This window comes from Anoplophora glabripennis, unplaced genomic scaffold, assembly GCF_000390285.2.
Source record: "Anoplophora glabripennis isolate ALB-LARVAE unplaced genomic scaffold, Agla_2.0 scaffold905, whole genome shotgun sequence".
In the NCBI taxonomy this organism is placed as follows: Eukaryota; Metazoa; Arthropoda; class Insecta; order Coleoptera; family Cerambycidae; genus Anoplophora; species Anoplophora glabripennis.
This window is the reverse complement of record NW_019417432.1, coordinates 150314-173853: the sequence shown is the minus strand read 5'-3', so window position 1 is coordinate 173853 and position 23540 is coordinate 150314. Positions and strand designations below refer to the sequence as shown.

General features: G+C 32.0%; 2 protein-coding genes across 2 annotated transcripts; both read right to left on the bottom strand.

The window, feature by feature from the left end:
• Positions 1-136: 136 nt before the first annotated feature.
• Positions 137-14760, bottom strand: LOC108914532 (zinc finger protein 729-like). Its single transcript, XM_018720357.1, has 4 exons — positions 14595-14760; positions 12871-13173; positions 12506-12813; positions 137-2476 (listed from the first exon to the last, which is right to left on the bottom strand). The coding sequence occupies exons 1-4, from the start codon at positions 14709-14711 to the stop codon at positions 955-957; spliced, it is 2250 nt and encodes a 749-aa protein (XP_018575873.1). The 5' UTR covers positions 14712-14760; the 3' UTR covers positions 137-954.
• A 4330-nt stretch (positions 14761-19090) lies between these two features.
• On the bottom strand, positions 19091-22625 carry LOC108914528 (zinc finger protein 90-like). Its single transcript, XM_023456292.1, has 4 exons — positions 22435-22625; positions 22000-22302; positions 21615-21901; positions 19091-20888 (listed from the first exon to the last, which is right to left on the bottom strand). The coding sequence occupies exons 1-4, from the start codon at positions 22549-22551 to the stop codon at positions 19091-19093; spliced, it is 2505 nt and encodes an 834-aa protein (XP_023312060.1). The 5' UTR covers positions 22552-22625.
• Between the last annotated feature and the right edge of the window lie 915 nt (positions 22626-23540).

The window sequence follows — 23540 nt, the reverse complement described above, 5'->3', positions numbered from 1 at the left end:
TCAATCACAATTTACAGAATGGTAGGACTGAATTTTCTGAAATAAAAGTCTACTTCTTATTGAAAAACATTTCTTATCAAGAATAGTAACACAATACATAGTATATTATCCATAATGGTAAAATATATATCTCAAATATATCTCATTGGGATAGCATCTAATTAATTTTTTATAGACAAGAGAACAAAACACAACCAACAGAATAAAAATTATTGAAGTGGCTGCAATAGAATCGTTTATAGGACATCAAGGAAATGGTGGGCAATCTTTCGAATTTCGGTAGCACAAGCCAAAATAACATATATTTTATAGTTTTAAAAATGGATAACTTTTGGGTAAAAGCTATAATTTGAAGCTTTCTTCTGGTGTTTTCAATTTACCGAGAGCAATTGTTGGGGCCCGGGAATCCACACGACATGTTGTCAACCAAAAAAATTTATATACTTTTAACATTTTTATCGCATTTATGACTTCAGTACTTTTTTTAAATGAAATATACTTGTTTGTTATCGATACATTTTTTAGATAAATGCAGTTAACGAAAAAGATACTACACTATTTCCAACATATTTTGAATTGGTCTTTATGAAAAGATATCTACCTCGAAAACAGTCCATTACATCAATAAAGCACACACCTTTTTCACTTGACAAAGTATGAAAGCCTTAAAAACTTTTACCCAAAAATTGCTATGAAAAAAATCAATATTCAATTCCCAACTTTAAGATAATAACTCTGTAGGGTCAGTAGAAATATAAATACATTATAGAGGCTAAACGTTATTTTTGCAAATTCAAGTGCAAATCTGAGAGATTGCCCATCGTTTTTTGGAGACCCTATATATTACTAATATCTGAGTCACACTGTATAAAAAGGTATCTCTAAAACTTTTAACACAACCCTCCCTTGCACTACATGTTTTATTGAACTGAAAGTATAATTGTCGTGAAATTTTTACTGTAATATTTCATTTCCTTGCACCTCTGAAGAACGTTCATGCTGTAATCGGTGTTTTTTAAGATTATTCCTATGCCTGGATTCGTAATCGCAACAGTCACATGTGTACATTCTCATTTCAGACGAATTTTTGTGATTTAACTGGTGACGGGTAAGATTGTTTTTTTGTTTGGCTGTGTAGCCACATGCGTCGCACCTGTACAATCGCACCTGGGACGGATCCTTGTGCGTCAGTTTGTGTTTATCGATACTATTCTTATACTTGGTTTTAAAATTACAGGCGTCACACTTGTACATTCGCAGCTGGGAAGGACTTTTATGCACTAATTGGTGATGTACAAGACTACCCTTATGCTTGGTTTCGTAATCGCACGTGTGACACTTGTACATTTTTATTTCGGAGGTGCTTTTGTGTGTTAACTTGTGGCGATTAAGTTGGTTTTTCTGCCTGGTCGTGTAACCGCAGGTGTCGCACTTGAAATTTAGCCCCTTGGCGTGATTCAGTTTGTGGTTACGAAGACTTTTCTTATTCTTGGTTTCAAAATCACACACATCACACTTGTACATTCGGGCGTGTGACGGGTCCTTGTGTGTCAACAGGTGGGCGTTGAATGTGCACCTGTTTACTGTTTCGTAGATGCATTTATCGCACTTGTATATCTCTAGCGAAAATGGTTTTTTGAGGTTCAGCATACGCTGTACCCTCAAGTTCTCCTTGGGGTCGTATAGGATGTCTGTATGAATGTTTAACAGATGCGACATCAAACCCTCTTTATATTTCGATTCGAAACTGCAGTACATGCATTTGCGCATCTGCACTTGCTCGGGATTTTTATGTTTTAGTAGGTGTCTTGTAATGTGGTTCTTATACCTCGTTTCGTAATTACAATTGTGACATTTGTACTTATTCGAGGGGTTCTTGTGCACTATTTGGTGCGCTCTGAGGCAGTTCTTAGATGTGGTCGTGTAACAGCAATGGTCACATTTCAGGTACAATTTCTCGACCGGCTTGCACTGATGGTCTAAAAAATTCACTTCGCTCAGGGTACTGTAGGGGCATCTACCGCATTTGAGCACTTGCACAGGTAACGGGTATTTGAGGTTAAGCATTTGTGTTATTTTTGAATTCTCCTCGGGGTCCAGCAAGTTCCCCCCATGATGAATTATGTAATGTCTTCGTATGTAGGGCTTAGTTTTTGACTCATAATCGCAATAGATACACTTGAACATGTCCACTTCGCAGGGACTCTTGTGAGATAATAGGTGGCGCAAGAGATAGCATCTCTTTTTGGCTGCATAGCCGCAAATGTCACATTTGTGCTCTTTTATTTTGGAAGGATCTTCGTGTACCAGCTGATGATTCGCAAAGTGGTTTCTGAACACGGTCTTATAATCGCATTTTTCACATCTGTGTACTTCTTTCGCTGCCGCCTTCTTGCGTTTCAAAATATGGCTCATAGAACTACTTTTGGTTTCTTCAAGTTGGGAAATGTGTTTCAATTCAGAATCAGATCTGTCACTGAAAAATAAGAGATTTTATTGATACATTCCTTAATTCAAATTAATGCTAATAAAAACCAGAGATGAGCAATTCTTAACAACAAGAACAAGAATAAAAGGTATTTCTTCGAAACTGTACATACGTTTATAGTCCAGGCGGTATCTGTTTAAAAAAAGTCCATATTTGGGTGAATCGTATATCCACATAGATTTTTCGCTTTTTGGCTTTCAAATATCACTAGATATGAATATTTTTCTATTCGCATAAAAAAACGTGGGCTTAACTTTTGGCAGCACAATATGTTAAAAAAATTCGAAAAATGTCATTCTTATTTAATTATGTATCTTTTCAAGAGTTGATTTTAGACGAAAATGGAAGAGGAAATACATGTTTGTAATTAAATTTTTTCAGTAAATATGACTAGTTACAAATCGAATGAATCATGACTATTATTGTAAAAATCAAGAAAAAATCGCCAAAAATAGGGTTAAAACGCATTACTTCTTAGGGAATTTTTTTGGGGTCTGATAATGATTTATCTTTAAACTTCCTTTAATTAACTTTATTTTTTTATTGTATCAAAGGTAAGTGCATAAACTTATATAGGTACTGTTTATNAATGCTAATAAAAACCAGAGATGAGCAATTCTTAACAACAAGAACAAGAATAAAAGATATTTCTACGAAACTGTACATACGTTTATAGTCCAGGCGGTATCTGTTTCAAAAAGTCCATATTTGGGTGAATCGTATATCCACGTAGATTTTTCGCGTTTTGGCTTTCAAATATTACTAGAAATGAAAATATTTCTATGCGCCTAGAAAAAACGTGGCCTTAACTTTTGGCGGCACAATATGTTAAAAAAATTCGAAAAAGTCATTCTTATTTAATTATGTATCTTTTCAAGAGTTGATTTTAGACGAAAATTAAAGAGGAAATAAATGTTTGTAATTAATTTTTTTACTAAATATGATTAGTTACATATCGAATGAATCATGATTATTATTGTAAAAATCGAAAAAAATCGCCAAAAATGGGGTTAAAAAACATTACTTTTTAGGGAATTTTTTTGGGGTCTTTAAATTGGGTATAGGACCTTCATACTTGGCTCAAGAAAAGTTTATGTTATGTAGAATCATTACACCAAATTTCATCAAAATCGGTTCGATACATTTTGCATAATTTTGCAATCCGGATTTTGAAAAGAAATATGCAAATTTTCAAAATTTTGCACAGCAAAAACCAAGGTCCTCAGATATTTGAAAATTTAATAACATATAGAAGGGCTCTCAAGCTTTCAAACGCTTTTTGAAAAATTCGAATCCGGAATTAGGAGAGCTCTGGTGCTTGTTTAGACATTGGTCGAATTTTTGTACTTTAAGCCGCTTCGGCCTGCTCGAAATTGAATCGGCAAGTTCAAAACCGCGACGCCCTTAAAAAATGTTAATATCTCAGCTTCTAGTGGTCCGATTTTAATGATTTTTATTTAAATCGATGTCTCTCGATTAAAAAGAAAAACAATTAGCGTATTTTCAAATGCCTATCGTTAATAATTATTGGTCTTTCAATAGTCTGATAATGATTTATCTTTAAACTTCCTTTAATTAACTTTATTTTTTTATTGTATCAAAGGTAAGTGCATAAACTTATATAGGTACTGTTTATCAAAGATCAAAAACAAATTTCTTTAAATATTCTAAAATTGTTTAAACAACAATAATTATTTCCAAATACGTTAAAATTAGTAGTATAATGAGTTAATTTCTCATTTGCCTATATTTTTCGAAAAATTAGCCCGGATGTCCCAGTACATTTAGTGTAAATGACGGTTAACTTTGATTGGCTATAACTACGTAACTAATTGACCAATCGATCTGTTTTTTTTTTAAAGAAGCGTCTTTCCAATAACTTTTAAAACCTGCTTTAAAAAATTTGATTTGATTGAATATTCACAAAGTTCTAATAATTGTAAAGTACAAAAATTCGACCAATGTTTAAACAAGTGCCAGAGCTCACCTAATTGATGGATTCGAATTTTTCAAAAAGCGTTTGAAAGCTTGAGAGCCCTTCTATATGTGATTAAATTTTCAAGTATCTAAGGGCCTTGGTTTTTGCTGTGCAAAATTTTGAAAATTTGCAAATTTTTTTTCAAAATCTGGATTGCAAAATTATTATGCAAAATCTATCGAACCGATTTTGATGAAATTTGGTGTGATGATTCTACATAACATGAAGTTTTCTATGAAGGTCCTATACCCAATGTAAAGACCTCAAAAAAATTCCCTAAAAAGTAATGTTTTTTAACCCCAGTTTTGACGATTTCTTCGAATTTTACAATAATAATCATGATTCAATCGATCTGTAACTAGTCATATTTTGTAAAAAATTGAATTACAAACATTTTTTTCCTTTTCCATTTTCGCCTAAAATCAACTCTTGAAAAGATTAAATTACGATTAAATACGAAGAAAATGACATTTTCTAATTTTTTTACATATTGTGCCGCCAAAAGGTAAGCCCATGTTTTTTTTATGCACATAGAAAAATTTTCGTTTCTAGTGATATTTGAAAGCCAAAAAGTTAAAAATCTCCGTGGATATACGATTTACCCAAACCAAAACAGATACCACCTAGTCTATTAATGATTCCGTATCTTGTAAAGTACCACAAAATTTAATATCTCCTATATAAATCACCATGACGAACTTCAATTTTGTTGGTACGTCAAAAACAGAAAAATGATATTTGGCAAGATACGAAAAAGAGGCATTCCTGATAAAAGTTTTTGCTTGAAAAATGAATAAGAGTCACGTTATAAATTAAATTTTTTTATACAGGGAAAAAAGTACAAAACTAAAATACATCTTATTCAAGTGTAATTTTTAAATAATACAAACATAATTACAACAACAATTAAGCTAAAATTATATTTGAGAGTGAATCGATTTTTCATTGTTTTTGACCATTTTGTGGGAGCTGCCGCCTCCAGATGGGCATTTGGAACTTTGTGGCCATGAAGATTTTTGATCAGTAATAAAAAAGGGACAAAAGGGACCATCGTATACAATAAACAATATCTCTATAAAAAAAATTGCTGGTTTCAATGCATTTTCTAAAGAACTTTACTTCTTAATTAAACATGGTTTTTATTTTATTGATGAATATTTGAACTGATTAACACATTTTGTTTTTTTTTCTTTTTTTCTGTGTAAATTCTCATATTTTATATGATCTTTTGGATTAATAAATGCTTACTTACTAACATATCATTTTTTCAGAAAATATTACCGAAAGACCTATTTTCATAAGGTGTGTGCAGGGTGCAACTTTTTCAATGAACTCATCAGAATAAATTTTATTAATATATCTGAAATATCTTTTGACATTAGTTTAAGTAAATAAGAAAATCTTTAATACACCCTATATGTCCAAAAACGATTAAATTATTTGTTTTTTTTTTCTGAAACGAACTGTGTGTAACAAATCAATTTTCACATCATATTTAGGAAGGAAAATAAGGAAAATGGTTATTAATTTTAATTTGAATATAGGGGGTGTTTCGTAAGTAGTCTGAAATATTTCAGAGTGTGTGAAAATGTCTCCTTTCCAAAATACAGGGCACTGAAGATTATCTGTCTTTGTTATTTTTTTAATTAATTTTGACGGACTTACAACAGATGGTGTAACTTATGCTATATCGCATCGAACACTTCTGTAAACCATATTCATGCCAAAGTTCTGTCATTAGGCTTTACTTTTTATTATGAGTCACGAAAAGTCATCGAGTGCTATTGAAACTTACGCTGAAAATACTCCATCGATAAGGGGACCGCCTAGCCCGGTGGATTTCGATCTGTTGAGGTAAGCATCACGGACACAGGCTGGAATTTTGATGGGTGACCTAAGGCAGGCTCGGGGACGTGGCTGTGTGGTCCCCGATAAATGGTAATGAGAACAGAGCAAAGAAAATCTCTGTAACTCAAGACCATGTTATCATACATAAACAGTACGAAACTTTGCCACCAAGCCAGCCGTGTAGTAAATAGGATGGTTTGAAGAAAAGTACTCGAGTAATGAAGGAGGGTGTACAAGGGGCCTAATAAGGCCTAAGTGCCGCGGTGGAAAAACAATTCCACCACTCTCCGACATACATACATACATACTCCATCGATAAAAACATCTGAGTATTGTCTATTAGCCTTCTTCTCATTTGAAGCTTAATTCTGAATAAAAATGCAATTTTATTAAAACTAATAAATAGTGCATGATCAATAAATTAACAAAAAACAGCATTTCTCTCCTGAACTAGGCTTCAAATGAAGAACTAAGAGACATCTTATGTCAGGCAATGAAGGAAGATTACAAAAATCTCACAAAAATTAAAAATATGCAGTGGCTTGCATATTATTGTTTAAAATAATTGCCTACACGTAAGAAAGTACAAAGTGTTTAAAAAAAGTAAGCCAACAGTATGCGTATTCTTGGATTTTGCTAAAGCTTTCGACACTGTTAGTCACACTCAGATGCTTGAAGTCCTGGAGAACGCAGGAATACGAGGTACGCCAAATGAAGTATTTAGAGATTACTTGTCAAATAGACGGCAAGTTGTAAAAATTAATAATATGCATAGTACAGAAAAAATTGTTAATTACGGCCTACCCCAANCACTGTTAGTCACACTCAGATGCTTGAAGTCCTGGAGAACGCAGGAATACGAGGTACGCCAAATGAAGTATTTAGAGATTACTTGTCAAATAGACGGCAAGTTGTAAAAATTAATAATATGCATAGTACAGAAAAAATTGTTAATTACGGCCTACCCCAAGGGACTGTGCTGGGACCAATTTTGTTTACATTATATATTAACAATATCCTTACTTCTTTTACATCCCGTCAAATATTTAGTTATGTAGATGACAATGTTATTTTATATAATGATGAAACATGGGAAATTTTAAAAAATAAAACTGAAATAGACCTCTCAATGTCATTTTCCAACAATATAAAATGTTTACCTAAATATCACTCTTTGTTACTGAAAGATAATATAATATTAAATTGATTTTAAATACTTGGGAGTCACTATTGATTCTCATTTGCAATGGCATGTTCATACAAGTAACATAACCAAAATACTAAGGCAAGTTTTGTATCGTTTTAAATACATAAAAAATATTTTAGATTTATCACATTTAAAAATACTATATTATGCATTAGTCCAATCAAGACTACAATATGCAATACTGAGCTGAATTGTATATGCACCAGATTATTATCTACAAGAACAAAACGTTTGAAAAAGTCAGTTATTGTTATTGTCCAAGATATAAAGAAAACAATAATGCAAAAATTTACCTTTCACAAAGAAATATTAGGCTACGCTGTCATATTCACCTGTCAGAAAAAATCTTTAATAGTTTGCTACAAATGTACAAAATTTATTTAGAAGAAATAAACTCATTAAACATAATAAAAAAGATTTTTAAAAAATATATAATTACATTAGGTACAACAGAAACTAGGAATCTAATTGAAATTCTTAACTAAATAGCCTTCTTTCCTGACACTACACGTAGTCCATTCAATATATAATTTTTCCTTTTTAGGTTTGTTACTTTTTTTCTTAGTTAGCATGTTCTTTGATATTAGTTAGATTATTGTTATTTCACTTTATTTTTATAAATATGAGCGCCATCAATATGATTATAGCCATGTCCGTGCACAGCCATGTTTTCGTTTTAATGGAAAATTGTAATCTTTCTCGTTTATTAGAAGCTCTACCTATTTTTTTTTCATAAAATGATTTGCAGAATTACCCTCTGAATTATTTTCGATTACTTAGAAAACACCTGTATATAGAAAATGATCACATAAGCAATTAAATACTTGTAATTCATCATTGTTTTTATAACAATTTAGCAGGACTGTAATAAATGATCGTAAATCTGATGTCTTAAGTTATTTTACATGCGAAAGATTAATTTTCGAAACGTTAACAACTTTAAAGTGATATTTTTTATATTTTGCATTTGTATGTTTTATTTTTCAGTGTTTTTTTGTTTAGACAAAATTATTTTCATAAAAAATAACCCTCGACTGATCCTTTCAGCAGAAGTGTTTTTAATTTTTTTTTCGCAGTTGGCAAAATATCCAAATAAATGAAGAAATAATTAAAAATCTGATGGGTTGAATAATTCTTGTTTGTGAAGATTTGCCTAAAGAGGTATATCGGGGTCCGAGGGAAGTGAGGATCGCAGGGGGGTCCTATGCTTTTCTTGAGACTAAAACCCTCTGCCAACTTGAAAAAATTAAATTCTATTGAAATTATTTGCAATAAATATTTATCTATATAGCAAAGAAATCTACTCAATATGCACATAGCATACATATTGAAAATTAACGACATAAAAATATCATATATAAGTAGTTTTAAATTATATTTAATGAACGCGTAAACACTATGTAGATGTGGCAACTGCGCTAATAATCGAGTGCAGTTGAACACACTACGAACCTACAGACCTCGGACATTGGAGATATTGCACGTCAAATTCGGGTAAAGATGCGTACGCGTTCAAAAATGTATTGTGTGTAAACTATATAAAACATAATTATTATATATAGCAAATATATCGTATTATCCTCGCGAAGTTTTGTATTCTTTATTTAAAATCCGTAAATCATGTGAACTGGTAAAACAACGAGAAAATAATTATGATAATTCAGTTCTAAAGAGATGAAATGACACTCGCGCCCATCTTTCGTCCAAGTCAAAGAAAATGTTGGACGAATTTTGAAGGTTCTGTGATAGAAATTACATTATTATTCACTGTTCGTGTTTTCAACTCTATTTTAGTAATGTGCACAAAAGTTTTGCAGCTATAACTAATTTTTTAGATATAAAGTTTGCGGAGAAATATTTATGTTCTTTTGTTATTCCGTACAAATGCTTTTATCTCAAGTATTACTAATTATATTAATCAAGTAAAGAAAACTGTGTAAATATTGCTGGGTACGGATTACGATGTTTTTATAAACCATTAAATATATTAAAAGGATTTANAAGCAAAACCAACTGGTGACCAAGTCGAAAAAGTGCCAAATACTGAAGACTCTCGTGTAGATGAAGATGACGAATTATCAATTTGGAGTTCCCTAGAAAAATCAACAGCTACCGTAAAACCGAAAGGAACTGCAACGTCTAGGGCCCTGATGGAAGTTCAGCGATATATGGAAGAGGATTTGCTTCCCCGAAACGATAATCCTCTTGACTGGTGGCGAGAACATAAATACAGTTACCCATATTTAAGTATTGTCGCTCAAGAAAAACTCAGTATCGTCGCTACCTCGGTACCATGTGAGCGTATTTTTTCTAAAGCTGGATTGGTAATTTCAGATCGCCGAAATAGACTAAGTGGCAATAAAGTAGATAAAATTTTATTTTTAAATATGAACACTTAAGTTTTAGGTACCTACCTAACGACATATTTTAATATTCATGTTTTGTTTCCTTTTTACGAGTTTATTATTTGTTAGATATCCTATCTAATTTAATTTTATGTTATAAATGTCTATTTGTTTTTTATTTTTTATATATTTATTTCCGTTAAAAGCATTGTATTTATTTATTTTTATAATTAAAATATATGATATAGTAAAATAAATTGTTTTAAATTATTTAAATACCGGTCTCCAATTTAAAAATATGCGACAAAATATAAACTATCAACCAATAGAATCTGATATTTTAATGTTATTATTACATATTACTCAATAAACATTGCAAGTTAGAACAATTAATATTTTCTCCCACCGGCGAATCAGTGAAACAGCGACCCGACACCCGACCAATACCACGGAGATGATCCAGCTCGAACAAAACCAGTGATTTTCGCCGGTAAAAATCACTGTTATTTGTGAGTCGCTGATATATTATTATCGGTGATCGCAAAATCACCGGTAAGCTCATCTCTATAACCCACGGTCCATCATTTATCTAGGCACGGTCCGTAAAAAAGAAAAGACGGACCCAGACCGTGCCTGTACCTGCACCAACAACTGGGAACCGAAAGCGGCACTTCTTCTTCTTTTTCTTGGGTTGTGGCCCTAGAATAACCAATAATATAGAACAGTGCCTTGTTTTACCGACGGATCATATTGCGCCATCTCTTATTTGACATAAAAAATTAAATATGACGGTAATTTAAATTGCTTAAAACCACTTTTTACAAAAATTATATGTTGCTGTTTTTACTTTCGTCTTCTACAAACTTCAAATCTATTGGTAAACCTAATAGTAAATAATACAGAATGTAACTTTGAGTGAGAAGTATATTTATACAGAGGCTTCCAGTGTGATATTTTTCTAATCAATGTGATAAATGATCAAATGAATTAGATGTAGATGTAAATCCACAACTAGATCATAAATTAAGGGTTACATTTATAAAAAATTGTACTCAAAATTATGTCCAGAGAATTAGATCTGAAAAACCAGAGGTTGAATGCGAGATATCAATAAGAGTAAAGCCAAATCAGAAACCTTTTTTCTTTAAACCACATCACTTGTCATTTTATGAGAAAGGCGAAGTAAATAAAATTATTGAAAATTTATTATCGCAAAGCAATATTAGGAAAAGTTTATCGGTATATAGTTCCCCTATTGTTTTAGTAACCTTCGGGTATTCGTATGTGTTGTATGTGGGAATTAAATAAAATTTCAGACCGAAACAATTTCCCTTCGTCTCTATAATTCATGGTCAAATTGATCTTTTGAGAAATAAACATTTTTTTACCCGATTAGACTTAAAAGATGCATTTCTTCATGTAAATGTACATCCGGATTCTATAAAATATACTTCTTTTGTGACCCATAATAGACAATTTGTGTAAAAGAACCTGTTTTAAAAATATATAATCCAAAAGCAAAGGCTTAATTACATTGTGATGCATCCTCTTTAGGGTTCGGTAGTGTCCTTATGCAAAGACAGGTGATGGAAAATTTCACTGTTTTTTATTGTTTCAAAATAGTTGTCCGACTGATGAAATTAAGTTTCATAGTTACGAACTCGAAATGTTGTGTATACTAGTATATTTCATTCTTTAAATCATTTTAGAGATTACTTGAAGGGAATTGAATTCAAAATAATTAAAGATTACAATAGTATTAAATTTGCAAAAGAAATATATAAATCTTAGAATTTTGCATTGGTCATTAGATACACGAGATGANTGTTTGAAATCAATTTCTTTTTTATCAAGTCTTTCAAATGTATTACCTCTTTGCTGGCAGCGAATTGCGACGTTGCCACATTAATCCTCAAGTCAGACATTAATTCAGCTGTACTATGTTCAAAACTTACATTAGTTTTACATCAAAAATAAGATAATACTGTGTACTATCTGTGGAAAAGTTTTGTTTCATGATTTCTACATTTTTTTCTGTTATGGGCAAAAAAGAGCCGCACCGTCCATCTTCACCATATAAACCTATGTTAAAATGAACAAATTTCAATAACAATATCTCAAAATCTAGATTCAAAAAAATTTTTACAAAAATATGACCACTGGGTAATACGCTATATAAATTTCAGGTACATCTGTGCATTTGAGTAAACCCGATATATGTCCTTAAGATATTTATTTGATTATTTGAAACATTTATTAGAATGTTAACATATAGTTTGTGAAACTATTTTTATGTTTATCGGGGTAATTTGCAACTACCTAGTTGAAAATTTATCAAAATATCGCTTGTGCCACAAAAATCAGTTTTTATGAAATTAATTTTGTCCGACCAAAATTAATTTATTTTCATTCTCAAAACTAACATCTGTTATTAAATAAATGTGGCAGAAACAGATTATTCTTAATTAGATTTAGAAACCTACCAGGCTAATAGTATCAAATATAATTAAACTGAAAAGATAAAATATAAACAATCAGTTTCTAGAACACAAAATGTTGACCAATCATCTTTATTGACTTATTTTATTCCACATTTATTTTTATTAATGCAACTGTCTCAACTGTTTTTAGTTACATACCTCTCATCATCATTTTCTTCCATTTTAATTTCAATGGCCTCAGTTTTAATCCGCATATCTTTGTCTCCAGGTTTCGCTCTGGCAGATTCCGCTTCGCTCAACTCCTCTTCATGTTCAATTGCTTCAGATTTAATTTCGATTTCGGTTTTAATTCTGGAAACTAATGATCGCTGAGCACTGGGGACCATGCGGTAAATACCTTCAATTCCTTTCTCTACTTCCAAGCATCTTCTTACAAAGCTACTGTGAACATCGAAGGAATCAAAACACTGTCTACAGGTAACGGGATCTTTGATGACACTGAAATTCTACAAAGATCTCTTTTAACAGACAACTAAAAACTACAAAAGGTACGACATACTTACTATTTCTGGTATAAAAGTCTTGATCATATCCATATTTGCTTCTTGTACTGAGATAAATTCGGTGCTTATTAGCCGCATGCAAAATCGACATACTTTATGCTCGTCTGATGTGTCGATTAATTGTTCGATTCCCTTTTCCTTTGCATAAATCTCTCTTAAGTCAACAGAACATCCTGTTCCGTCGTCCATGTAAGAAATTATGATGTTATGAGTATAGAGACACGTCGACTTGAATTTGAATGCTTCCAATACTTCTAGTGAACAAACATTACATATTACTTGTTTAGTGCCGCTATCAAAATTCTGAAACATGAAAAATTGTAATAGTAGGAAGAAAAAATCCAAGCCTTTAAAGTTTAATAAAAAACACTACGAATTTAAAAAGAATTAGGTATGTTATATCTGAGGTAAGACACTAAACGAAATTTGTACACTATTTAAAAATAATAGGCAACTTACATGAAAATTTCTTTTAGAACTACATAAATTTGTAGTCTATATGCTACAAATTAATTGAAGGTGTTTATAACTGTGTAAAAATTTAATTTTTGTCATGTGATCAAGAATGCCTTGTGACGTCATTCAGTGCGATTGAGAACATAACCTACTTCCTACAGCAACTCAGTATACTTTGAAACTCCTTGAAGCATGTGCGTTTCTTATTTGTAGTAATCAGAAGTAACATTTTTACCATTTAGGTCGTTTTCTTACGTTTTACATATAGAAAAACCTAACCAATCAGCTTATTTAATTTTTTTTTAATTAAGAATCAAAAAAAGCATACTAGGAGCCTCAAAGTAAACTGATACAGGAAAAGATGACTTCTAATAAACTTTAATAAATACGTCAATGATAGGTTTGTCAGCCTATATTGTTTTAGTAGAGATATATTGTTGGATAAATTTTTTTGTTTATGTAAATGAGCTCATGATAGTTCGGCCAGGAATAATTTTACTATTTAAATAAAAAACTATTTTATTAAAGAAAAATATTGGTAACAGAAACATAATGTTCCTGTTATGGAATAGCCCTCTAGCAGTCCAGACCGCTTGCCAATAGAAACATTGTGGCATAAAATGAAGAAATAGTTGCGCAAACATCCAGCCCATTCAGTTAACGATCTACGCATCAAACTGCAAAAAAATTGGGACAGCACGCTTCCTGAAGAGCGCGCTAAGTTGGTAGATGCAATGACCGCCAGAGTTAAAGCTGTTATTTTTAATAAAGGCGATGTAACACAATTTTGATGACTATAATACATGGCACACTCAGTTTTTTGAAAAATTATAAAAACTCAAACTGACAAAGTCAAAGCAACAGTTTTCTCATTTTGTTTATCTACCTTTACGGAGATGTAAGAAATCATATATTTGTTCAATAATCAAAATGTAAGGAATTGTTTGAAAAAAAATATATCACTACTTGATAAAACAGACATTTTAACATAAGATCTTGAAGTTTACTACATTCACAAGCAAGGCATGTAAACACAGTTTGAAAAATTGTCCTAATTTTATATCTTTATTATGCCACATAGCAATACATCAAACCATTATTTAAAGTCGCTACAGAAAGTAGATTAACAAAACCAAAAAACTGTGATTATTGTATAATCGAGAAGAAGTATTTAATTTAATTTAAGTTCATTTATACAAAAAATGTTTTTCTCAGTGTGGCAATTAAACAAAAATAGAAAAATGTCACAAATACATTACTGAACTTACGAGTTTCGGCAAAATAACTTCTAAAATATCCTTTGTAACACCATGTATTTCTTCAAAATTCCCATCGCGTAAGACACTGAGGCATAGCGCACAAGACTGTTCCCCAAAATTCCCCATATAGATAATTTTTCTTTGATAATTAAAAAAATATCTACTTTAAATAAAATATTTGCAAACACAACACCTTTCTAAATACTCGTGTCAAATTTCATTCTTCTTCTTCTTCTGTTCTCATGTTCACAATTACAGCACAGATAAAGACAAATAGACAAAGAAAGACAGATAGTCACTTACATGGAATTAATTGCAACCCGTCTTAGTTTTGCCACAAATTGTAGAAGTATATTTGTCCTTTTTTTTGGGAAAAGCTCTTATTCACATTTTCTATTTACTTTTTTTTACTATTTTTTTGGTTAATTTTCACTGCATTCTACTGTCTTTTTTAATTATTTTTATATATATTTTGTAAAATAAAATATGCAAATACGAAGTGTGTATCATAATGATGTGCATATATTTTAAGGTGTTTTATAGAAAGTAATTTTAGGGGGAGTACCTCCAATCCCCCCTGATATTCGGATCTCAAAATGGCCAAAAAAATTAGCTTTTATTTTTTTTCGCCAAAAACGGTTAAACTTAAAAATCTGAATTTTGGTACACGTTAACAACAAATTGAATGATGAAATTGAACAACAAATTGAAATCTTTTGGTAGTCTTTTTTTTCTGGTTTATGTCTTTGAATCAAAGAAATTAGCACCCCTTGGTTTTATTTCTCTCAGAACTTTTTTCTATGTTAGTTAATTCCAACAAGAAAAATATAACACTACATTTCATTTGGAAACTTTTTTCACTCTTCTCATTTTTTGTATACTTAAATAGTTTATGAGAAAAAAATTATTTTTCTGTTTTCAATTCACACATTATAGTGATAATACTTATGCTTGGTTGCAAAATCGCAGGAACTACACTTGTACTTTTGCACCTCAGATGGATTTTTGTGCAACAGTTTGTGGTTAATAAGACTTCTTTTATATTTTGTTTTGAAATCACACGTTTCACACGAGTACATTCGCACGTTCGCAGGATTTTTATGTCGTAACTGTTGCGTTATAAGATTGCTCTTATATCTGGTTTCATAGTCGCAGGTGTCGTGTAACTGATACCACATCTGTCCCTTTTTTATTTTGGAAGCATTTTCGTGTATCAGCTGATGATTTGCAGTTGTTCTTAAATACAGTCTTATAGTCGCACTTTTCACTCGTATGTATTTTTTTCACTACTACCTTTTTCCTTTTTAACATATGCCTCTTAGGTTTACATTTGATTTTCTCTGATTGGGAAATACCTTCGTATGCTGATTCATAGTCAGGTATGCCACTGAAAAATAAAACTTGTTTTCATTTAGTTTTACGAACAGTAATAAAATCATTATTACAAAAATATAATACAGACTGAAAATGACTTGCACTCCTGCCCGATTTTTACATCCAATGCAGAAACTGCTATCAAATCAGAGAGTTTAATTATATTTTCTTAGTTTTTATTATTTTTCTTTGATGTTTATTGCTTGTATTTACACTTGGCAAATTTTCAAACCAAAAAATTAAATATATTTACCTTTATCACCCTTCTAGTAAATTTGTCATGGACGCCTATGCACTACGTACATATAAAATAGCAATTCGCAAATCGCTACTGCATGAACTTACCTTAAGACAACTAGGTGCAAAAGATTCACGGTTAGCAATCGCGTCTAAAACCCAACACTAAAAAATTAAAATACGCATGCGCGAGCACAATAGAGGGAAACTCGCTAATTCTAAAAGCAATTCATCTAGTCGAAAGCACACTTTATTTAATAATTCTTTTCTTTTAGACCTTAATAAAAAAAACGTTCTGTTTTAATTCACATTGTATATTGGATAAATACACTGGCTCTGGCTCAAAAAATGTATCGTAAATAGACAGAATTTATTATTATTGAATAAATTGAAATTAAGTAGAAATACATCAAGTAACAACATATTTGGATAAATGGTGATGAGATAATCAGAATAATCTAGGTTGGGTAAATAGAATGACAGTTTATAATAAATGGTAAAATCAAATTAAATCTCGGTCAAAATTGACAATAAAATAGTGAAATTAAGTATGAGAAAACAAATGATATTAACAATGTTGAATTTGAAATGCATACAATAATCTGATTGGTTGAAATTGAAAATTATATATAAAAAAAATTATAGATGAGTGCAGTGTAAAAAGAAGTGGTGTCGTAAGCAAGGAAACGGAATAGCAATTTCATAGTCATTATAATCCTGTTCAGAACCGACTACTGAAATCATAGAGTTCATCATACATGTGATCATACTAAATTAAATTTTGATATAATAAGAAATACAATTTTATGTAAATAACTAGAAAGACCCGGCAAACGTTGTTTTGCCATATAAATTATTCCTAGGATTATTTTAGTAGATTTTGCATAAAGAAATTTCACTTCTACCATCTATATTATATTTAGTGTTATTCAGTGTATATCATGTATATTTTTTTTATTAATGTTAATAGTAAACGTCACTATTACGATTGATGCACAAACAATAATAATAATGGCCGAAAACTGTAGAGAGTGAGAAACGGCTTATTGTGTGAGAGAGATCTCATCCCTACTCCGTTCTGTTTACTGGGTCAGAAGTGACACCGGTCGACGCCTGGCGGGGATAAAAAAATGATCAAGTGATAATTGATCAGTTATCGACCGGGGTTGAAAATTATTGAATTACTAATATCGCTATTAAAAAATAGGGGTTGATGGTAGAAGGGTGAAAATTTAGGATTGTATGTATTTTTTAAAGCCACATCATAAAAAAATAAAAATAAAAAATTTTGTCCAAAAAATAAAAAAAAAAATTTTGGGGTGGACCACCCTTAACATTTAGGGGTATGAAAAATAGATGTTGGCCGATTCTCAGACCTACTCAATATGCTCACAAAATTTCATGAGGATCGGTCAAGCCGTTTCGGAGGAGTACGGGAACGAACATTGTGACGAGAATTTTATATATAAGATAATTAGTAACGGCTGTCATTAAAATTCCTGAATTTAAATCCAAATTCAAATCAAAATTAAGAATAATCTTTAAAATTAATTGGCCTATAAGATGATAAAAGTTTGGAAATCTGGAAACAAGTTCATATCAAACTAAGTGATCAAAATGACCTGGTACCCAGAACGAGCTAGCAGGGTAAGTTAAAGTTTATAGTGCAAATTCAATAGTTTTAGAGGTACTACAATAAATTATAAAAACATTATGAAAATACAGATTTATAATTTTTAAAAAATAAATATTTATTATTCAAAACCAAATAAACATTACAAATATAAAAAAATAATAATTAGTTTGATACTATTATAATACATAACGATGGATTTAACAATGTTTATTATTTAAAACATAACATACACTAAACAAGTAGAAAATTTGTTTTCCTTTTCACAAACTAAACAGCATACAACGCTTTCTTTGGCATTTTATATCAGCTTAACAATATGTATTTAATATTGTTTATTCAAATTGATTATATGTACTGAACATGAAACATCTAAACATATTTTATTTTTACAGGTATTTTTCCGATTTATAATTTTGTTTGTACTCAAGCTCTCAAACTTCTAGAAATGTTACTACTTTCTTGATTTTCTATACAGGTTGCTAATTTTTTTTTCATTTTCAAAGTGACCGTACGCAAAGTACTAATTTTTTTAAATAGAATCAAATTAGTTTTGAGAGCTTGGGCACACTCACGATCTCCCTAAAGAAGCTAGAAACTTATTAACAAATGATAACTAATTAAAATCCATTGAAATCAGATCGCAACTTCTGCAAGGTCATCAAATTTTGCTTATCTTATCAGACTTTTCCTGTCAAAGAGCATTCACATATTTTCATTTCTAATAAATAACTACATCCTTATTTAATTCCATTCCATTTTCGGTAACTGTCCGTTCTCTTAACGAAAATATGCTGATAAAATATGCATATTATACAGAATACACATATGGCATCATAGCTTACCTAAAACATATAAAAAGACGATCTTTGCCAGCCGGTGTTTCTCACCAGCGAATAATGCCTGCAGTATAGACGAGCGGCCTTGGGACGGGACCTATCGAAATAAATGTACTTTCGCAAGTCCCTCGGACGTTGCGTTACCTTGTCGCAGCTCTGTAACAGTCCTTGTAGAGGCAATAAATGCGATACACTCATTTTTTCTATCAACAAAAAAAAAATACGTAATATACTACTTTACATTCGCACTTTAGAAATTTTGTGCCAATTTATGGTAATAAAAATAGGTCTCATATTTAGTACTAAAATCACACGTATTATACTTGTACTTGTGTACGATGAAACGGTTTCCATGCATTTTCATGCCACAACTGGTGAATTGCAAAACTATACTTATACTTGGTCGCATGAGTGCAAAAACTTCACTTGTACATTTGCACCTCAGATTGATTTTTGTGCATCAGTTTGTGGTTAATAAGACAAATCCTGTATTTGGTTTCATAATCACACATATCACATGTGTACATTTTCTCTTTGGAATGGCTTTTATGCTGTAATTGGTGAATTTCAAGGCTACTCTTAAATTTGGATTTGTAGTTACATGTCCGACATTTGTACATTTGCACTTCAACGTTATTATTGTGGGTTAACTGGTGCCGTTTAAGGGCACTTTTCCTCTTGGCTGCATAGTTGCAAGTGTCACATTTGTATAATTGCACCTTGGCTGGACTTTTGTGTCTCAATTTGTGTTTAGTGAGACTATCCTTACGCTTGCTTTCATAACCACATTCATTGCACATGTACATTCGCACCTGCGATCGATCCTTGTGAGTCAAAAGATGGCGATTGAAGATTCTTCTGTGTGGGGTTTCAAAGTAGCATTTGCCACATTTGTATGATTCAAACGAAAATATTTTTTTGCGATTCAGCATACGCGTTGCCTTTAAATTCTCTTCGGGGTCGAGCAACTTGTCTCTGTGCTTAAATTCCATATGCAACCCCAAACTTTCTTTATATTTTGATTCATAACTGCAGTAAATGCATTTGTGCATCTGTACTTGTTCCAGATTTTGGTGTTTTAATTGGTGCCTTGCAAGGTGGCCCTTATACTTGCTTTCATAATCGCAGTTGTGACACTTGTACATTTGCACTTCGGCAATGTTTAAGTGTGTTAACTTGTGGCGGGCAAGTTGTTTTTTTTGCTTGGTCGCGTAACTGCAGATGTGGCACTTGAAATTTAGCTCCTCGGCATGTGTCATTTTGTGGCCGTCAAGACTTTTCTTATATTTGGTTTCAAAATCACACACATCACACTTGTACATTCTGATGTGTGATCGGTCCCTGTGTGTTAACTGGTGGGCGGTGAAGAGGCACCTGTTTAGTGTTTCATAGATGCATTTATCACACTCGTACGTCTTTAGTGAAATTGGCTTCCTGAAATTCAGTATACCCTGAACCCTCAAATTCTCCTTGGGGTCATATAAGACGTCTGCATGAATATTTAATAGATGGGGCCTCAAACCTCTCTTACATTTTGATTCATAATTGCAGTAAATGCATTTGTGCATTTGTACTTGCTCCGGATTTTTGTGTTTTAACTGGTGCTTTGTAAGGTGGTTCTTATATTTGGTTTCATAATTGCAGTTGTGACACTTGTACATTTCCATATTTGAGGGGTTCTCGTGCATCACTTGGTGGGGCAGGGGCAACTTGCACTGGTGGTTTAGAAGTCTCTTCTTGTTTATACCTGTATAGGGACATCTATCACATTTATGTATTTTCACAGATAAGGGATATCTGAGATTAAGCATTTGTTTTATTTTTGAATTTTCCTTGGGGTCTAGCAAATTCTCTTCGTGACTGGTTATGTAATGTTCCCGCAGGACACCCCTCCCTTTTGCTTTATAATTGCAATAAATACATTTAAACCTGTTCACTCCGGAAGAATTTTTGTCATGTAAGTTATGGCTTAAAAGAGGTATCTTCTTCGGTTCATAACTGGTACCACATCTTTCCTTTTTTGTTTTGAGAACATTTTCGTGTATCAGCTGATGATTTGCAAAGTTGTTCTTAAATACAGTCTTATAGTCGCAATTTTCACATATATGTATTTTTTTCAATGCTACCTTTAACCTTTTCAACATATGCCCCTTAGGTTCATATTTGATTTTGTCTACTTCGGAAATACCTTCCTGTTCTGATTCATAATCAGGTACATCACTGAAAAATAAAACTTATTTGCATTTAATTTTACGAAAAGTAATAAACTGATTATTACAAAAATATAGATAAAATTATAATTCTTTTAATTCCATGAATTGCATTACACTTCTCCCCAACAGAAAGTTTAATTCTTAATTTTTATTATTTTTGTTTGTTTTCGTGGCTTGTATATACCCTTTACTTGATATTTTGTAGAATTGATTGTTTAAGTTTTAAATTTTATAAAAAATTGTCTTTGGACTATACCCCTTGTGCGATCAGTAATAGGTAGTAACAATAAGCACAGATAATTGTATATTTATTTTCAAGATGAACATATTTAATAAAAAAAATTACATTCTGCACCTAGCAAAATTATTGTCATTTAGGACTTAAGTTCACAGGAGCTTCTTTTCTTTGTTTCTATCAGAATTATTAACGTTATACCTCATGTATTTCTTTACCTAACAAATGTCAGCAAGTAGAAGATTTGTGATTGAAAATTAGACGACTTCATAGTTTTATGAATTTGATTATTTTTTATCGCACATTTGAAATCTTTAATAGAAGAATCAGTAGAGGTTATCTTTAAGAAAGCAGATTTAATTGAATTAAAAAGAAAAAATGTACCCAGGAACAGTTTCTAGAACTTACAAAATTTATTTCATAATACTTCAATGTCACATTTATTTAATTAGTCAACAAAGCGCAACTGCCTCAATAGTTTTGAGTTACGTTACATACCTCTCTTCGTCATTTTCTTCCGTTTTTATTTCGATAGACTCAGCTTTAATAGACATTTCTTCTTTTTCAATTTCCATTACAGTAGACTCAATTTTGCTCAACTCCTCTTCCTGATCACTTGCTTCAGATTTTATTTTGATATCAGTCTTAATGCTTGAAATTAATGATGGCTGAATACTTTTAAATTTTTTCTCTACTTCCGAACATCTCCTTACAAAAGAACTGTGGATGTCGAAGGAATCGAAACAGTGTCTACAAATAACAGGATCTTCGGTGACACTGAAATTCTACAAAGTTCACATTTTAAAACCGAAATAGCCAATTTTAAATTAAAACATTTTAAATAACAGCTGACTACAAATTACGAGGCTTGTTATACACTTACTATTTCTGGAATATAACACTCGATCATATCAATATTTACGTCATGTACCGAGATAAATTCGGCCCTTATTAGCTGAAAACATAGTCGACATACTTTCTGCTCCTTCATTGTGTTAATTGATTGTTCAATTCCTTTTTCCTTTGTGTAAATCTCCATTAAGCTAACAGAATATCTTGTTTTGTCATGGACATAAGGAATTATGGTGTAATCAGTATAGAGACACATTGATTTGAATTTGAATGCTTCCATGACGGCTAATGAACAAATGTTACACATTACTCGTTTACTTCTGCCGTCAAAATTCTGGAATAAGAAAAAATTTCAGGGTAGGAAGAAAATAATCTTAATAAGGTTCAGATATTAAAGTTAAATTAATGACGCAATACTCCTTTTAAAATGTATGTTTTTAACATATACTTCAGATAATAAACCCACCACTTCCAGCAAAATAACCTGTAAAATATCTCTGGTAACGACTTGTATTTCTTTAAAATTCCCATCGCTTATGGTATTGACGCACAGCGCACAATACTGTTCCCAAATATCCTCCATTGAAATAATAATTTTTCTGTGATAATTAAAAAATTATCACTTTATTTAGTCAGAAATATAGAAATAAGGACCTGCCTGCCCTACAACATAACCCACGGTCCGTAAAAAAGAAAAGACGGACCCAGACCGTGCCTGTACCTGCACCAACAACTGGGAACCGAAAGCGGCACTTCTTCTTCTTTTTCTTGGGTTGTGGCCCTAGAATAACCAATAATATAGAACAGTGCCTTGTTTTACCGACGGATCATATTGCGCCATCTCTTATTTGACATAAAAAATTAAATATGACGGTAATTTAAATTGCTTAAAACCACTTTTTACAAAAATTATATGTTGCTGTTTTTACTTTCGTCTTCTACAAACTTCAAATCTATTGGTAAACCTAATAGTAAATAATACAGAATGTAACTTTGAGTGAGAAGTATATTTATACAGAGGCTTCCAGTGTGATGTTTTTCTAATCGATCAAATGAATTAATCGGGGACTTCAACGCGAAGTCCCCCATATGGCACAGCGGGACGACGACCACAAGAGGTCGCGTCCTGCTGAATTACCAAGACAGACACGACAACTTGACTATACTCGGACCGACAGAACCGACACATTACGGACCCGTAGGACGCCCCGACGTTATCGACATTGCCCTCTTAAAATCTATACCGTTAAATGCCCAAATATCCACCCAATACGAAGGGTCTTCCGCCCACAATCCAATATTTCTGGATCTGGGGCGAAGACAGAGATATGAAGGCACCTTCACGAGGAGGTTCACTGACTGGGAGCGTTTCCGAACAGTAATGCAAGGAAACATGGCGCTCCCAGTCATCGAAACCACCCATGATCTGGAGGCGGCAATCCTCTCCCTTGAGACTGACATTAAAAACGCCCTGACTCAGACTACGACGGAGACTATTGTCCCCCGACTGACAAACCCCCGGGGCACCCTCCCCGATGACATAAAAAACTTAATACGTGACAGACGACGTGC

What these genes read in the sequence shown, in the direction of transcription:
- LOC108914532 (XM_018720357.1), bottom strand. Translation starts at nt 14,711, where the DNA reads ATGGGGAATTTTGGGGAACAGTCTTGTGCGCTATGCCTCAGTGTCTTA. An exon ending in AAGTTATTTTGCCGAAACTC is followed by an intron (nt 13,174 to 14,594) that starts GTAAGTTCAGTA and finishes TTCATGTTTCAG; the next exon opens with AATTTTGATAGCGGCACTAA. An exon ending in AGACTTTTATACCAGAAATA is followed by an intron (nt 12,814 to 12,870) that starts GTAAGTATGTCG and finishes AGATCTTTGTAG; the next exon opens with AATTTCAGTGTCATCAAAGA.
- LOC108914528 (XM_023456292.1), bottom strand. Translation starts at nt 22,551, where the DNA reads ATGGAGGATATTTGGGAACAGTATTGTGCGCTGTGCGTCAATACCATA. An exon ending in AGGTTATTTTGCTGGAAGTG is followed by an intron (nt 22,303 to 22,434) that starts GTGGGTTTATTA and finishes TTCTTATTCCAG; the next exon opens with AATTTTGACGGCAGAAGTAA. An exon ending in GAAGAAAATGACGAAGAGAG is followed by an intron (nt 20,889 to 21,614) that starts GTATGTAACGTA and finishes TTTATTTTTCAG; the next exon opens with TGATGTACCTGATTATGAAT.